The sequence below is a fragment of the Natator depressus genome, chromosome 1 (genome assembly GCF_965152275.1).
Source record: "Natator depressus isolate rNatDep1 chromosome 1, rNatDep2.hap1, whole genome shotgun sequence".
In the NCBI taxonomy this organism is placed as follows: Eukaryota; Metazoa; Chordata; order Testudines; family Cheloniidae; genus Natator; species Natator depressus.
In genome coordinates, this window is record NC_134234.1 from 39,233,056 (window position 1) to 39,252,064 (window position 19,009).

Here is a 19,009-nt window from a genome sequence, read left to right on the forward strand (position 1 = left end):
CAATAAAAGATTTATAATTCACTGGTTTGGGGGTTGTTCTGGAGATGTCCTTTACTCACATTCCAAAAAAGAGAAATATAGAATTGGTTGTCTGATAACTTGGGCCAGGGGCATGTCTGTCTTTTTTCAAAATTCAACCAAATAGGGAATGGTATAGAACAGTCCTCTTTTAGAATAGTTTCATAAATATCTGATTGAGGTTTTCCTTTTTTACCAAAAACCTGGTGCTGCTCACCTTTAAAATAGTCTTGATGTTCCTTCATGCTTTCTTCTGTCCAACTCTCCCCACTTGCTACTAACACTTGTTCCTTAAAAAAAGGACATAAGTTGCTTTTATTTGTGCTCGTTGAGTTAGCCTCACTTGTGCAATGTTCCTATGTGGACAGAGATGTTGAAATAATATATCCATACATTTCTAGGGATATCACTGTAGACAACCTTAAATGGCTGACATTTCAGCTCATATTACACTGATAAAATAAGTGGTAACAATTAACTTGCAAGTCTAAATTATTGAAATGACCTCCTCTGCTTGCCTAAATCTTCAAACTAGAAACACAAACAGGCTTAGAACTGTGAAGGGAAAACCACTGATTTTGCTCATTCCAAGAGTTAAATAAATAAATATGAGATGGCAAAAAGACCTGTCACCTTAAACAAACTGAATTTTTTTTAATGGTTTATAGTTGCATTGTTTCAAAGCCTGGTGTTCTGATCTTGCTGATATTATTTGTGACTTAGTCAATGTGAGATCTCCGTTGCTTTAATAATGGCTTAATAAAAAAGAACTGAGTATAATTTAAACTAAACTTTTCCCTTCAAAATTGAAGGGGCATAGTTGACCTAAAAATGCTCCCAAAAGGTCCCACCTGCTTTTGAGTACATCTACCAATTATTGAGGTTTTAGAACCACACTTTCCATTGTGTGTTTTTTTTGTTTGTTTTTTTTAAATGTTTCACACACAAAGGGAAAGAAACCCACACAAAGAGGAGAGCAGGACTGTGCAGGGAAAGTGATTATACCAAAAATGCTGTCAAATGTAGAAAGTAAGGCTGTCAAGCGATTAAAAAAATTAATCACGATGTTAAACAATAGAATGCCATTTATTTAAAATATTTTTGGATGCTTACTATATTTTCAAATATATTAATTTCAGTTACAACACAGAATACAAAGTATAGTGTTCACTTTATTTTTTTATTACAAATATTTGCACTGTAAAAAACAAAAAATGTATTTTTCAATTCACCTCATACAAGTACTGTATCATGAAAGTTGAACTTACAAATGTAGAATTATGTACAAAAAAAACTGCATTCAAAAATAAAAGTGTAAAATGTTAAAGCCTACAAGACCACTCAGTTCTACTTCTTGGTTAACCAATCACTCAGACGAACAAAGTTGGTTACAATTTGCAGGAGATAATGCTGCCTGTTTCTTGTTTACAATGTCACCGAAAGTGAGAACAGGTGTTCGCATGGCACTATTGTACCTGGCGTTGCAAGATATTTACATGCCAGATGCACTAAAGATTCATATGTCCCTTAATGCTTCAAACACCATTCCAGAGAACATGTTTCCATGCTGATGATGGGTTCTGCTTGATAACGATCCAAAGGAGCGTGGACTGACGCATGTTCATTTTCATCATCTGTGTCAGATGCCACCCGTAGAAGGTTAACTTTTTCTTTTTTGGTGGTGAGCTCTCACTTGGAGCTATTACAGATTACATCACTTTCTGTAAAGATGGCTGCTACCAGTATTGGGCTCAGAAAAAAGAAATTATAATCTAATGTATTACATTTAGCATGTGACAATTTTTTATTAACTTCTCAACTTCTTGGGCATATTGTGCCCTAGATTCCTAAATGCAGCTTACATTGATTTAAATTGAAGTGATATACTGATCTAAGACCTTGCTTGGTGCCAAAGTTTTACAGTTCTTCGAGGAGTGTCCCTGTGGGTGCTCCACTTCAAGTGAATGTGCTCCCCGCAGATCAGAGAATTTCTGCAGCACTGCTCATCTGGGTCACCATGAACTCTTCCCGTTGCACACCGCTATCAGCGCTGCCTGACCAGACCCCCCTGAGTTCCTTCTCACCCATCCTCTGCCTCAGACAGAGCTCCCAGTAGTGTTAAAATTGATAGTCTTTATTGTTAGCATAGACTTTTTAATCCTCTAATTAGATTTAGTTAACGCTTTCTCCCTGTTTCTTTTTATTAAGGAAAAAAATTCTTTCCCTCTTTATTACCCCTTAGAATAGTGTGTGTCCACCTTTAAGGCAGACCCACTACAATTTGAGCCATTCCCAGTTCGCCGGGCTTCAAGCATTGCTTTTCTTGCTGGGAGGTGATCCCAATCTCAGACACTCTCAGTGCCTCAGTGGGGGACACATCCCTCAAAAATGCTCTCACTGCAGCAACTTAAAGGCTCATGCCAGGAAAGACATGGACCTACGACTTAAACTTATCATAATGGAGAAGTTACTGTGCCTGGCATCTGACCCTGGACAGCAGACTCCCTCTGGACAAAGTTCTCCAACAACCCCTTCTGATAGCCTTCATCCTCCTCACAGAGGAAGGGTCACTCCTCTGAAAAGGAGTGAGGAAAAAGGCACCAACTTCCCCTCTTAAAGAGCTACCAAAAAAGAAACAGTCTCTGGCTCCTTCTGTGTCCTCAGCACAGACAGCACTGTGGCTGAGTACATACGAGACACTGGGATCCTCCGGTACCATGTGTACTGACAGAGCCAATTACCTTAAGCGGGCAGGCTCGGAGTCAAGAGACAACCAGAAGTTTACCTCCTCTGCCATGGTACCAATAGAGCCATTTAAATATGTGGCACCAGTGCACTCTACGTAGACTGTGGCACCACCTCCTGCTCCCATAGCACAAAGCACTCAGATGTCAGCACCAGCGCCTGCATCCGATGAAGTGAGCTGTAGCTCACGAAAGCTTATGCTCAGATAAATTGGTTAGTCTCTAAGGTGCCACAAGTACTCCTTTTCTTTTTGCAATTACAACAGCACCATCAGCGTTGACCAGCCCGGCATCAAAACCATTAGTTACCATACCAATTCCTATATCATAAAGACTGATTTTGTCTCATCAACACAAGCTTCTCCATTTTTTGGTACGTTTCGATACACATGGTGCCATGCCAACCCACCTCACTTCTGGCCTCTCCATTTTCCAGTGAAGATGAGGAGGAAGAAGGTGCTTATTCATCACACCACTCCTTTCCAATTCAAACTAGCACAGCATTAGGTCCACCTGTTCAGCTGACGCCCAGACATGGTATAGGCACCAATGGATGCTACCACCTATGCCATTCCCCTTGCAATGGCCTTACTGGGATCTTTACGGAGCATACAGGAGACACTAACCTAGGCCCCTGAGCGCCTATAGGAAAGAGACTAGAACTTCCCCACCACCCTCAGTGGCTGTACCATCAGAGCCCCTGGAGGAAACTTTTGAAGAACAGGAAGAGGCTCTGGAACAGGAAACTACACTAGCAACCAACATTTCCTTCTGTTCATCAGACGAGACCATAATTCCTCCACCACCCATAACTGCAGATGACTTCAGACGTTTCCAGGAGCTCTTCAAAAGAATGGCTGAATCACTAGAGATCCCCTTAGAGGAGATTTCAGAGTCCAAACATAAATTACTGGACATTCTCCAAACATTAGTTTCATCAAAGATTGTGCATCCAGTGAACAAAGCACTTATGGAGCCGGCTAAAAACATATGGCGGACTATGGCAATAATAATGCCCACTTGCAAGAGAGCAGATAAAAAATACTACATCCCCCTCAAAGGGGATTAATATTTTTTATTTTCTCACCCTGAACCGAATTCCTTAGTGGTTGATGGTGTCAATCAATAAGGCAGACAACACCAATACAGATCCACTCTGTACAATAGAGTGGAAATGGTTTGATCTCTTTGGCCGCAAGGCCTACTCATCAGCCAGTCTTAAATTCCGGATTGTCAGTTCTGCTGCACTGATGATGAAATACGACCACACAATTTATTTCAACTGACAGACTTCATTGACCACATACCAGATCACAGAGGAGACCAGTATAAAGCTATCATCGCGGAGGGCCATCTAATAGTCAAAATTGCTTTACAGGCATCTTTAGATGCGGCAGACATGGCGGCACATTCCATAGCTATTGCCATAGTTCTGCGCTGGGCTTCACGGCTTTACTTGTCTGGCTTCCCAAGGGTGGTACAGTCCACCATGGAGGATCTCCCCTTTGATGGTCAGAAGTTGTTTGCCACAAAGACTGACAAGTCCCTTCACACCTTGAAAGACTCTCGCGTAACTCTTTTGTTCCCTTGGATATACATGCCTGCACCAAGAAAAAAACAGGGGAAATGCTATTCCACCCAGCCTACAAGATCAGTCCCATTTGCCCAACAACAGAGGCAATACAACACACAAAGGCACAGAAACCTACAAGGTGTCGACCACCTCTGACTCAGTCATTGGCATCCCAACAACCCTTTGCAAAACAACAATTTTGAGGGTTTGGTCGAGGGCCCAAGAGACCTCCCCCATTCCTCAGTGCTGACACCATCACAGACCATCCCGTTTTGGACGCTGTTTGATGCCTCTTACTCAGCATGGCAATCCATCACCACGGACAAATGGGTTCCAGAAATAATCAACATGGGTTATTTGATACCATTCACCTCCATCCCACTCTACCCCTCCCTCCCTAGCCCTCTTCATGGACTCTTCTCAAGAACAACTTCTATGGCAAGAAGTAAACCACCTACTATGTTTGGGTTCCATGGAACCAGTACCATCACAACACAGAGGGAAAGGGTTTTATTCCCACTACTTAACACAGAAGAAGAACGGAGGATGGAGACCTATTCTAGACCTAAGGAAACTCAACAAATTCATAAGGGTCCAATGGTTCAGGGTGGCCACATTAGCAACGATAATATCAGCACTGGAAGAGGCGTACGCGTTCTTGGCCCTCGACCTCCAAGATGTCCATTTTCACATAACCATACATCCTGCTCACAGGAAGTTCCTCAGATTTACTCTGGGGACAAAACATTATCAATATAAAGTTTTACCTTTCAGTCTTTTGGCAGCACCACGAGTGTTCTCCAGAATTCTTGTGGTAGTGGCAGCACACCTCTGCAAGCAGGGGGTGATAATATTTCCCTATCTGGGTGATTGCCTACTAAAAGCTCCCACCTGGGAAGATGCCTTACTCATGGGACACTCTCCCTATTTTCATGGCTGGCAATACAAATAAACATATAAAAATCAACACTGACACCCATGCAAAAACAGGACTTCATCGGGGCCCATCTCAACGCTCTGGAGGCCAAAGCATCACTGCTACCGACCAGATTCATCACTATAGTCAGTATGATCTCAACTGTACTGAACAGACCACAGATATCGGCATGGACCTGCTTCCAACTGTTAGGCTGTATGGTGGTAACAGCATTTGTGGTACGACACGCAAAGCTTCACAATGCACTGCATTCAGCGTTGGCTAAGAACTGTTTACATTTCACACAGACACAGCCTGAACAAGTATCTTACCATGCCACTCAAAGTCGAAGACTCTGCACTGGTGGACTCAACCCCACAATGTGTTTGTGGGAGTCCCTTTCACACAGACTCCACCTTCAATGATACCACAGCCGCCTCCTCGATAGGCTATGGGGCTCGCTCACAGCACCATACAAATCAGGGCAGATAGTCACTTTCAGAGACACTGTTGTGTATATAAACCTAGAACTATGTTCAGTTTGCAACGCGTGTTTGCACTTCCTGCCCTTGATCAGAAACAAGTCCAGAAGGGTAAACGGATAACATTGTGTGTTTTATATAAACTGACGGGGAGGGGCAAGATTACACTCCTTATGCATCAAAGCCATGAAACTACAATGTATCCAGCACAATGTCAGCATATCAGTCTCTTATCTCCCAGGATGTCAAAACACGATAGTGGATACATTGAGCAGATAATTCTCTCAGGACCATGAGTGGGAGCTGAGCATCACAGTCCTACAGAACGTATTCAGACACTGGGGTCACCCATCCATAGACCTCTTTGTGACCTCCCAGAACTACAAATGCCTGAAATTCTGCTCAGGAGCAGGGATGGGGTTCTGATCCCTGGGAGATGCGTCTCCTCAAACGGGACGCGCCTGTGCTATACACATTTCCCCCTATCCCCATGCTATCGAGTTTAATACACAAAATATGAACCGACAAGGCCAGAGTCATCTTGATCGCTCCCACGTGGCCAAGACAAACTTGGTAGTCGTAGCTGTTGAGGATGGCAGTATGTACACTGTGCATTCTTCCACTTCTGCAGAACCTTCTATCACAGGATGCTGGACAAATTTACCACCTGAACCTGGAGAGGCTTCATCTGAGAGCATGGCTTCCACATGGTTCCATCATGATGAACTGACCTGCTCGGAACAGGTGAAAGACATATTATTAAACAGCAGAAGGACATCCATACATAATACCTGCATAAATGGAAGAGATTCAACATATGGTGTCAAAACAAACAAGCCAGGGCCCTTACCGCCCCCTTACTAATGATATTAGAATACATAGAGTATAGGAACTAAAAAAATCTGGCCTATTGCTTAGCTCAGTCAGAGTACACTTTGCAACAATTACCGTTTTTCACTACAAGGTGGACAGGATATCCATATTTGCGCATGCTATCACCAAATGTTTTCTTAAGCGTTTCAGAAATGTCTACCCTGAAATACATGTACCTACCCCACCTTGGGACTTGAACTTGGTACTACGCTGCCTTACTGGGGCCTCATTCGAACCATTAGCAACGTACTCTCTCTCACAGCTGTCAAAAGTAGCTATCTTAGTTGCTGTTACGTCTGCCCACCAAGTGGGAGAGCTAGCGGTCCTCATAGCACACCCAACATATACCAACTTTTTCAAGGACAGGGTCACCCTAAGACCTCATCCAAATTTTTACCCAAAATACCACCATCTTTCCATTGGAATCAACCAATACCTCTCTCCTAATTTTTTCCACACGGGACTTGGCACTATACATGCTAGATGTCAGACACGCACTAGCATTCTATCTTGACAGGACTAAGCTTTTCAGAAAGTCATCAAGGCTTTTTATTTCGACTTCTGAACAATCTAAAGGTTCAGCGATTTCCAAATACAGGCTATCTAAATGGATTTCTGGGTGCATCCACTTTTATTGCAACAGAAGGGTATACAACCCCAGCAGGGATCCGAACCTGCTCCCCCAGATCCTTATCAACTTCAGTAGCCTTTCTAAACAATATACCAATTACAGACATATATAATGCAGCCACCTGGGCATCCACACATGTTTGCAGAACGCTACGCGATTGACCAGAGCTCAAGATTGGATGCTTTGTTAGGACTTACTGTGTTATCACTTACTCATGCAACTCCGAAGCCCCTTCCACATCCACTGAGGGGCACTGCTCGACAGCCATCTGAAATGGAGCACCCAGAGGCGCGTTCCTTGAAAGAGAAGAGAAGGTTACTCACTCTGTGCGGTAACTGAAGTTCTTCTAGATGGGTGTCCCTGTGACTGTTCCACTACCCACCCCTCTCCCCCATAGGTGCCAACTCTGTGGGTGCTCTGGGGCTGGAGCACCCATAGGGAAAAATTAGTGGGTGCTCTGCACCCACCAGCATCCAAGCTCCACCCGCACCTGCCCCCAAGCATGCCGCGTCCCTGCTCCTCTGCCTACCTCCCAACGCTTCCCGCCACCAAACAGTGGTTTGGTGGTGTGCTGGGAGGGAGGGGGAGGAGCGGGAATGTGGCATGCTCAGGGGAGGAGGCAGGGCTGGGGCAGGGATTTGGGGAAGGAGTTGGAATGGGGCAGGGAGGGAGCGGAGTTGGGGCGGGGACTTTGGGGAAGGGGTTGGAATGGGGGCGGGGTGGGGGTGAAGTTTGGGGTGGGGGCAGAGAGGGGTCAAGCACCCACTGGCGGAAGCAGAAGTCGGCGCCTATGCCCTCCCCTATACTTGAGGGTTCAGTCTACGGACTCTGCAGTAGAGAAGGAACCATGTGGGGGGGTCTGGTTGCATGGTTCTACATAGGTGCCAACAATGGCGTGAGACGGGGAGAGCATATGCACAACCCAGACAAGCACTGTTGCTGAAATTCTCCAATCAAAGGTGCAGAGGCACACATTCACCTGAAGTGGAGTGCCCACAGGGACACCCATCTCGAAGAACCTCAGTTACTGCAAAGGGTGATTAACCCTCTTTTTCTTACAGGATGTCACAGCTTTCTAGCAGTCTCTTCTAAGATGGGTACATTTGTATGGTATACTTTAGAGACTCACTGTGTTGAGCTGGGAGCAAAATCTTTACCCATAATCCTTTAATTTCATTTGCTCAAACACTTATCACACTGCTGGTGCTATTTATACGAACACTAAAAATCTGACTTACTATCTAATGTTTTTGCTCATTGGGATAGTCTCACAATATACGCTATTTTTGTGAGGGTTCCATGAGCACAACAATGTAAGCCCCACAAATATTATTCCTGTTCCTACAATTATATATTCTCTTCCATTTATTAATAAAAATTGCCTATTTATAGTGTTTTTAAATTCTATTTAATGGTTCTACACTGTTTGTTTTTTTTAAGTGTTTAATAACAGTACTAAGAGACTTTGGAAACAGATTGTAGGGATTGCCTGAAGAAAGGCAAGAGATTAAAAAACATAGTTTGGTCAAACTATGACTACTGGGTACCAAACAGTCTGCAAGTAAATTCCAAAGAAGGAGACAAATAAGTTTATGGTGGTTCAAGAGAGCAAAATTATAAGTAATGAGATGAAATTAAGAAAGTGAGAATTTTAATTTGAATATCAGGAAAATCAAATGGTGAACTCTTATGATGGGAAGTAATCTACAAAAGGAAGTGATGAAAAGACCATTGCTGAAGCCATTTAAAACTAGGTCTGAAAAGAAACACTAGAAAATATACCATAGAGCGCAATTCTGTGCTGCCAAGGTTATGGATTTGTCATAAATATAAAGGGAAGGGTAACCACCTTTCTGAATACAGAGCTATAAAATCCCTCCTGGCCAGAGGCAAAATCCTTTCACCTGTAAAGGGTTAAGAAGTTAAGGTAATCTCGCTGGCACCTGACCCAAAATGACCAGTGAGGGGCAAAATACTTTCAAATCTGGAGTGGGGGGGAAAGGCTTTTGTCTGTCTGTATGATACCTTTGCTGAGAACAGATCAAGGATGCAAGCCTCCAACTCCTGTAAAGTTAGTAAGTAATCTAGCTAGAAAATGTGTTAGGTTTTCTTTGTTTTGGCTTATACGTTCGCTGTGCTGGAGGGAATGTGTATTCCTGTTTTTGTGTCTTTTTGTAACTTAAGGTTTTGCCTAGAGGGATTCTCTATTTTGAATCTGACTGCCTGTGAGATTATCTAACATTCTAATCTTACAGAGTGTTTCTTTTATCTTTGTTTTGTTCTTCTAATAAAGTTTTGTTTTTTAATAATCTGATTGGGTTCTTAGTGTCCTAAGAAACCCAAGCTGGTCTGTGCTCAACTTGTTTATTCTCAAGCCTCCCCAGGAAAGGGGGTGTAAGGGCTTGGGGGGATTGCTGGGGGAAGAGGAACTCCAAGTGGTCCTTTTCCCCGGTTTTTTGTTAAAGCGCTTGTGATGGCAGCATACTGTCCAAGAACGAGGCAAAGTTTGTGCTTTGGGAACGTTTTTAACCTAAGCTGGTAAAAATAAGCTTAAGGGGTCTTTCATGCGGATCCCCGCATCTGTACCCTAGTGTTCAGAGTGGGGAAGGAACCTTGACAGGATTCGATGGTCTAACAGGTCTTTTTAATGTTTAGGTACTGAGTGTGACATCCTGGCTCCATTGATGTCATTGGGAGTGTTGCTACTAACTTCAATGGAGTCAGGATTTCATTCTGAGTGTGATGGTTTTTTGTTTTTATGATCCTTAAGAACACTTATTTTTCCCCCAAACAGAATGAAGGTTGGGGGGAAGAAGTTAAGACAGAATTTTTGAGAATGGTAAATAATAAAGCTGTTATAATGAAAGTATTCAGAGAAGAGGATGGTGTGCTCATTGTAGATCTGAAGAAACCGCCAGTTAATAAAATAAGGAGTGACGTGCCAGTGTCTCTTAAGGATGCTTTAGTTTTTACAGAGTTAGCAAGGTATGTGTCATCTTAAAAGGACTTGAAGCATTTATATTTATAAAAAATATACAAATAAAATTAAAGGAATCTAGTTTACATTCTATAAATTGTACCCTTACTAGTAGTGCTAGCATGGTTTGTTTCTGCAGTTGTAAATAGCTTCCAAAAATTTTTCACCCAGGAATGATTACATTCACATGTATCCATTTTGCTGGCACAAAACCTCATTTGGATAACTGGGTTCTAATTGCAACACAAAAAGAGGCACAGCAGAGTTGTCAGACTTAGACCTTAAGAAAAATTATTTCTAAGCTTTCAAATTATTTTTGTTCATTCATAACACAAATTGACACAACAGCTTAAATATATCACTCTGAGTTTGACAACCTTGAAGTTTTTCTGGTTTTGTTTTTCTTTGTGAACGTTTAGTGGTCATTAAAATAAGGATTTTTTTTAAAAGAAAAAGGGATTAGAGAGGGGAAGAATCCTTATCCACTATTCCCACAAATATCTTGCTGCGGTAGTAATTCCCTCTTAATAAACAAGGGAAAGGAAACATTTTAAAGGAACAGTGTTTTATTCTAAGTAGTAAAGGCAAGCCTTTCGCTTCTAACCCATTTAAATAATATAAACACACACTGTTGCCTAAAAACAATGAGTAAAAGATAGTTTGGAAAGCTTTTAAAGGAGCAGCAATCACATGTACCCCACAGTATGTCTTACTTTTGGGGAAACTCACTGTTATTGGAAAAGAGGAAATTGGCTGCACAGCACTACAAACAGCAAAGTTCAAGAGCGGCTCATATGAGGCAGTACTGTAACAGCTAACAACCCATGAAATTACTAGCCAATCCAGATGGTCACTGAGTTTTTTAATAAAAGGTCCATTAGGCCTTTCATAGAAAATTCCACACAAAGATGCCATTCATCCACAACTGGCTTTGACAGAATTTATTCACAACCATTATTCTCCTTAGGTTTCGATCACAGCTTCCTAGTCAACCGGAAAATAATATGGCATTGCAATATTGTCCACCCGCATTGCCACAAGAAATGACAGAAGTCTCCATTGTAGTTTGTCACATCAATAGTCCTAGTGATTTCTACCTTCAGTTGGTAAGTATTTAGAAATACCGTATATTTAATTAAAATATTGATTAAAATTTCTGGGCTTTAAATAACCAAACAATAAAACATTAAGCCACCAAACAAGATATTAGACTTCTAATAATCAGTTGCTACCCCTTCACCCTGAAAAAATAAAGTTCTAGTCAGTTTTCTTATCCCCACCTATAATATAGAAACTTTCTAGATATATGTACAGTGTCTATCACAATGGGATTCTGACCCTAAATAATAAATAATATTATAATAAAGAGGGAAATGAGGAAATATTCATTGTGGCACCATACCAAGTTCATAAACAGCTCATCTTTTTAGCCGGGGTGTCTTTTTGATGGATCAGGGAGCAATGGAGTCACCCCTTCTCTCCTTCCCTCCCACTCAAGTGGGGGATAAGGGGATCTCAAGCAGGAGCTGCTGGGGCAATGCTGTACGTGCTTCTCCTGGCTTGCTCTCTCCCCCCCCCCCCATGGCCTGTAGCACGTGTGAATGGGAGAGTGGGGAGGTGTTGCTGCTTTCTCATTCCTTCTCTTCCCCACAGTATGGGGAAGGAGGGTGGATATTTCACATTATCTGGGTACTGGAGCCTATTCCATGCACTCCTGCTGCCCCTGGACAGCAGGGTTCATGATAGGTTGGCTCTTGCCTACTTGAGGGGGTGCTTCTGTTTGCTGCTGGCAAGTAGCCATTTTGGTCTGTTCCAGTCCCACCTTCCCCCACCGTTGTCTAATGAGCTAGGTCTCTTACAATCCAAGAAGCTAAGCTGAGCACCCAAATTTTGTTTGAGGTCTGGAAAGGATTTTTCCTTTTTGACAAAATTGGCAAACTATTGTTTGGGGTTTTTTCACCTTCTATCTGGCATCCTGGAGGTCTGGCCTTAGGGTTTAAATTACATTTATCGCAACTTTGGTGAGTTCCATGCAGTTGGTGGGTTTAAAAAGGGTCCAAAGTGAAATCCGTGTAACGTAGTGGGCTCAAGAACACAACATTGCATAGTAGGAGGTATAATGGTGCGGTGCGGTGCGTGGCTCCCTTCATCTTTCCTACCCCCTGCATGGAGGAGGAGAACAATTTGGGACTCTGGCTTCCAGCCAGAATCCTTGGGTGGGCCTGAGAATGTAGAGGGGGCATTAACCTCATACCCACTTGTAGGTTTGTAGAGCCTAGGGACCATTGGTTCCTAGATGAAATCCTCACTGGAACATCCCTGCTGAGTAGTTCAGATAGTAGATCTCTATTGGTTAATTGTTTTTAATAAAGTTTTGGTCTCTATTTAAGCATACTATGGTATGTTTTTCTGTTTCGGTGTCCACATCAATTAAGTGCATCACACAAACCGTGGTATTAGAGAATAGCCTACAAAATCTCCTTTGATAGTAGATTTAAACAGGGCAGTATTCAAAAACTGGACCATTGGTTAGTACACTTACACCCTTTGTGACAGTCATTGCCTTTTGTGGCCTTTGAGCTCAAACTCTCTTTTGGAATTGAATGCCAAAAGTCCCAAAACACTCAATGTCTGTGGCTTATTCTGATGAGTAAGTTACTGTAGTATTGGTTTGTTTGTTTGTTTCATTCTTTTAGATAAAAAGTCTGGACTTTTTAGTTCTCCTGAAGAAAATTGAGGAAGTATATAAAAATGATGATGGAGAAAATCTGGAAATTCTCTGTCCTGTTGAAGGCCAAGCCTGTATAGCGAAGTTTGAAGATGGAGTTTGGTACAGAGCAAAAGTTACTGGTAAATATGTTAGTTACTGGTTATCTAATTGTGGTGTTCAGTCAAATAATTGGAAGTGGCATTTGGTCAGAACTTGAATAATAAGTAATAGTCACTTTTACTGCTGCAAAAGTTAGTAATAAAGACCAATACTAAAAGTCAACTTTAGAACCTTATAAACTATGTTTGATATTACTTTCTTTTGTTTTGCTAATTTACTATTAATAATTTGTTTTACATATTATAAGGTATTATAAATGTTTTTGTTCCATCTATACACATATACAGTAGAATTTCAATAACAAACATAATCATAACTGTCACTATATACAGAGCCCAATTTTCTGCAGTGCCCAGTCTCTGGGTGTAGCAGATACAGAAGAGCCACAAAAAAAACTGTGGTTGCAGTGCTCTGATACTTGGAGCAGCTGGTGGCCAGTTTGTCCCCTTGTCATTGTTTGAGGCTGATCTGAATTACATTTCAGCTACTATTTATTTATTGGTATTACCATAGAACCTGGGAGATCTAGTCATGAACCAGGACCCCACTGTGCTAGGCACTGATATGATCCCCAAAGGGCCATCTGCTAGCGAGGAATTATCTGAGCAGTGTGTTTCAACCACATGCCTGGCCTACCCCATACATAAGAAATATGAGAGGCTGGTATTAGGACCAACTGTTAACATTTTACTTTACCCAGAGATTTTTCTTGATTTGGGGGAAATTTTGGCTGGCTGTTAAAGGCTGTAGCAGCTTTGCTGATTTGGGATCTAACCTGTTTCAGAATGTGGTATTTTATGCACACACAATGTATGCGTACATCTGTCTTTGAAATTCTGGCCATTGATGTTTAGTATATACCTGATGATAGTTACAATGTCAACAACTTCTGATTTGCGTACCTGAAATTGTAATGTTTTCTGAAGGACTGCCAGGGCATCAAGAAGTTGAAGTTAAATACGTTGACTTTGGCAACACTGCCAAAATAACTCTTAAAGACATGCGTAAAATTAAAGATGAGTTTTTGAGCCCTCCAGAAAAGGTAAGTTTTTATTTGCATGTATTGAAAAGCGTAAAATTTAGTAGCATCTCAAGGATTTCCTTTGTTAGGATATTAATGTAAGTAAAGACCAAATTATTCAACTCAGAAATCTTTTGGTTTTTGTTTTTTGTTTTTTTTTTTTTTAATTTAAATGCATTATAGTGTAGCATTTAAAAATGCTTTGGATACAAGTGAGATGGAAAGTTTGCACTTACATTTTATTTATGTCACTGGCCTTTAAATTAATTCAGATGTTATTTTAATATCAAAGTCAATTTTCAAAGACCCTCACTTGTTCTACAATAACAGTCAGCTCAATTTTGTTTGCTTTCACTAGTTTCAGAAAATTATCCCATATTTGCTAAAGCACCCTTTAAATATATGTCCTGAATTTTGGTGGGGAAAACTGTTTTTAAGGTTTTTTATGCTCTCTGATGTTTATAAGGGCCTTTTCAGCAAGGGAGAAATTGACAATGCAGGGGAACAGCAAAACTGACCATGCACAAAGTGTTATCAAAGACATAATGTGAAAAAAAACAGGGAAATGTCCTAACTTTCAATTATAGTAATTTTGGGTGTTACTTATGAGTACAAAAGTTTTCAGACAGAAATGTGATTTTTTTCAAGTTTTGTGTCTCTTAAGCCATTATAGGCTGCACAGGTAACAACTCCTATTGTTAAGCTTGCCTAACACTTTGTGTTACAACCAACTGAAAACAGGGTCCTATACCTTTGCCAGACTTTTAGGCAAAACTTTTGGGGGGATGTTTCAACTAAAATGATTTTAAATGTTTTTGAGAATGAGGTTAGGGGAAAATGTTTTGCTCATGGCAAAATATTCTTATGTCCATTTTGTTGAGACGCTCTAGTGCCTTCCATGCTTTGGAACAAGGAGTTGAAATTTTGGCAGAGGCGAAGTGTTAGCATGCCTTTTACATTTGTGATAGTTTGCCCAAATCTGGCTTAGTTACTAGACTCTCTGAAAAATTTCAGGGCACTTATTCTAAATAGAGACTTGATAGAGTTTGGCAGCTAAGTTCTCTGATGCAAGAGGCTGCAGAATAAAAGGGTAAAAGGTTCTATAATCACTAGAGCACATTCTCCCACCAAATCTGGAATTGAACTCACTATTCCTGAGTCTCCGCATTCCTCTGCTATCTAGAAATAGCAGTGAAACCCACTGGCAAACTGTCTCTCTCCCCATCCCCTTCAAGTGGCAGGTCCATGCAGAAGATAACAGCCTTCTACTGCTATCTGCTACTCCACTAGTTAAAATGATAGAGAATTGTGGGATCTAAAGGTCCTTCTGGTGACCCATTGGGGGAGTCAGTATGGTCCACATGATTAACTTCTGCGGGTGGTTTTTTTTTCAGTTTTAAGTTTAAAAAACCATAAATTACATACAAAAAATAAGAGCACAAGGTTGCCAAGGCAATCATTCAAAAATTAGGAAATGCCAGAATTAAGGTTGCCAGTACAACCTTAATTTGGCTCATTTGCATGTGTGCATTATAATACAGTCTTTAATTATGTGATCACATATTTTGCCTAAGCCCCTCCCCTAAGTCCAGACTGGAGGGACTTCATGTCACTACTTTCTAGGGTGACCAGATGTCCCAGTTTTTTAGGGACAGTTCCGGTTTTTGGGTCTTTTTCTTATATAGGCTACTATTACGCCCCACCCCGTCCTGACTTTTCACACTTGCTGTCAGGTCAGCTACTACTTTCCAGGAGTCTGAGTGTTTCTGTAGTGCTCAATTACAACACATTTTTCCTTATGTACTTTATTGAAGTTGATTATTTTCATATTAAGTGCCTGGTGATCGTGATTACCATGGGATCCTCAATGGCTTTATCTTTTCTTAGTTATTACTATTATCATAGGTTTATTACAGGGGTTATATCCTTTCCCTGTAGGAGATACATTGTGGGAGGCAATGAAAGCTTGTTTGTATACATATAAAACTTCTAGATTCATCCTCAAAAGGTGAGAAGACCATTTTCTTTACAGTTTGAATTCATTTTCAAGAACAAATATTAATATCTTTATTTTTCTCCCTAGACCATTTAATGACTTTTAAGTCAGTCATGTCTTGCTGTTAAAATCACTGTCAAAGGGAATTGCCTCGGGCAAGAATTATCATAATTTAATCAGCCTGAGTCATGATCTTCCTTTAACAGTGTTCTCCTGTTTAGTTTTGTTTACTTATAGTTCTTTAAGTTCAATGAATAAGAGCTTTGGTTACATCTTGCAATGTTGATGATTGATGTATAGTCTTGGATCAGTCTGAAAAATTGCAGAGAATTTAACTTTGTAGTTTATAAGAAAAGATGTGTATGTTCTTCTGACCTTTTGAGGCTGTTTCATCCAAAAGAAACTGAACAAACCTATGGGTGTATGATACATGAAAATTCTATATGTATACAAACAAGCTTTCATTGCCTCCCTCAATGTAGTTCCTAGACTAAACCTATGATCATAGTAATAGCTAAAAAAATATAAAGCCCAAGGTAATCACGATCACTAGGCACTTAATAGGGAAATAATAGACTTCAATAAAGTACATAAGGTGTATAAAAAGAAAAATCTGTTGAAATAAAGTGCTGCAGAAATACTCAAGACTCCTGGAAAGTAGTAGTTAGATATGCATATTACCCTGTAGATGAGAATTTAGGTAGAGGAAAAGTGCTTAGGAAATCAGCTTCTGACTCTCAGAGGCACAATTTGGTTCTGGATCCTCCTTTTGCAACCCTTTTATCTAACAGATTTCTTTGTTCTCCATGCCAGCTCAGCAGGGTGGGGGCTTGTTGCAATATTTGAGGTCTAGGGAGCCTGCCTCAGTTCTGAGCTTAATTGCTGTAAAGTGGCTGAAATTTCATTAAAATGTTACAATAACCTATAACCATAACTGTTGATAGAAAAAGGTACAAACGAAAGACAGACTGGATTAGTACATACAAAAAGGGCTACTGGTATAACTAAAAGACTGTGAATGTTGTTATTTGTAAATAAGAGGAGAATGGAATCAGAAATTAATGGAACAAAATTGGTGTGTCAGAAATTAGGCTTAATTGGTGAACAAAAAAAATGAGGTGATGACCTATGTTGCACATTGCTGCTTTTGGGGTCCTTAAAAAGAGAGACTTTGGGGATCAAAATGGTGGAATTGACTTCTGGAGGATTCCCTCAGGAAAGGCCAATAGCTTTTGCTTCACTGTAGAGACTCTGTCCTTCACTGGTGAGCCTCAGTCATCATGACACTTAGCCCTGAATGCATCAGTGGGGAAACCTGACCATTACTGGTGGACCCCAGAGTGATATTTATGAGATCCTGCTCTGTCTTCCCTTTCCTTGTGTTCCTTTCCTCACTATCTTTCATCTGTCCTCTCTTTTTGCTTTTGACCTGATCCTGAGACCAATTATGCCAGCATGACAAGATGACATTAGCTAGCTGTGCCCAGGACTGGTGAGAGAGTGGGGATCTGCCCAGATTAGTCAGGTGACATCCCAGACCATAGAAGTGAGGTGGGGTCCAGAGCAACAGCTGTCGTGGCCAACCTGCCAGCCCTGGATGTCTGTCCATGGCTGACTGACTTGCATCCTAAGAATGTCCAAAAACAAAAAATATCCCCAAAACAAACTATTCAAGTGCTTGCTCATGTCCATTCCATTGTAGGTGTGTGTGCTCGCCACGTGCAGTGGTGCCAGAAGTTTATCCGTAGCGGACCGGCTCTGGTGCCCTCTGTGGCGTGCATATGTTGCGGTATAAGGGGCACCACTGGCTCCCCCTTCCCGCAGTTCCTTCTTACCGCCAGTGACAGTGCTGGAACTGCTCCTTGCCTCAGCAAGCGTTGCGTTACCCAGTGGTTTCCTTTTGCAGTGTGTGTAAATAGTTGCTTACGTGGTTCTTTTTGTGTTTTAGTGTTAGTAGTAGTTAACTTAGATAGTCCCCTCTTGGTACTTCGCCCAGGGCCAGGGCATGCCCCGTTCCCCAGGCTTTAGGCTGTGCGAGCACTGTCCAAAGCCCAGGCTGATTAATGACCCGCATCAAAGCTGCTTGAAGTGTCTGGGTGAAGCCCACATCAGTGACAAGTGTCGAATCTGAAAGACTTTCAAGCCAAGAACCAAAAAGGAGTGGGACATAAGGTTGAGAGTGTTCCTCATGGAGTTGGCCCTTGGGCCCATCTCCGAGCTGCCGAAGTCACCGCGTGCATTGGTGTGAAGTGCGCCTTTGGCACCAAGTTCCCAATGCTGGTCCCAGTCGCCGGTACCGGTGAAAGAGCCTAAGAAGCACCAGGACAGAGGGCACTCCCAGCTCCACGCAGGGTGAGGGCGAAGGCTGCAGAGGAGCACAGACCCTGAGGGACAGCAGCTCTCCAGTCCCCAGTCTAGCATAGACACCCCCAGCCAGACCCTCCAGCCCTCCAATGAACCCACTGCCCACTCCATCTAGTGGAAGAGGTCCTAAGTTCTTGGAAGTCCCATAAACCCTGGTGGCCCTTCATGCGGCCAAAGGCATTCTTTGCTGGTGCCACCAATACCTCGCTCTGACTTGGTTGTCTCTAAGGGGAAGCCAGCGCTGGAACCTGCACTGCGGTCCCCGTCAGTGTGGCATGGCTCCCTGACACCGAGGTGGTCGACATTGAAGCGTTGATCCTTGGGGATGTGCTTCCGACGTTCCCAGGCTGACTGGAGATCCCGGCATCACTTGTGGGAGGACTTATGGTACCGGTTCCCCGTGGGATGGCACTGCTTGCCCATAAACCAGCACGGGATTGAGACGCACCGGTCTCCAGACAGGAGACATTGCTCCCCAGGGCACAGGTCCCCAGTGGAGCCACAACGCTGCAGATCCCTGGCATCGAGGGGGACATCAGCGCGTCTGCGGTGCCAACTGACGTCATCTAGGTGTCGCTCGTTGC

At 42.1% G+C, this 19,009-nt stretch overlaps 1 protein-coding gene across 1 annotated transcript in view; it reads left to right on the forward strand.

The window, feature by feature from the left end:
* RNF17 (ring finger protein 17) overlaps window positions 1-19,009 on the forward strand; it is a 210,234-nt gene that overhangs the window by 83,002 nt on the left and 108,223 nt on the right. Inside the window, exons 18-21 of the mRNA XM_074957887.1 lie at window positions 10,032-10,222; window positions 11,182-11,320; window positions 12,911-13,064; window positions 13,971-14,086. Coding sequence (XP_074813988.1) covers window positions 10,032-10,222; window positions 11,182-11,320; window positions 12,911-13,064; window positions 13,971-14,086 — 600 coding nt within the window. The remainder of the gene's footprint in view (window positions 1-10,031; window positions 10,223-11,181; window positions 11,321-12,910; window positions 13,065-13,970; window positions 14,087-19,009) is intronic.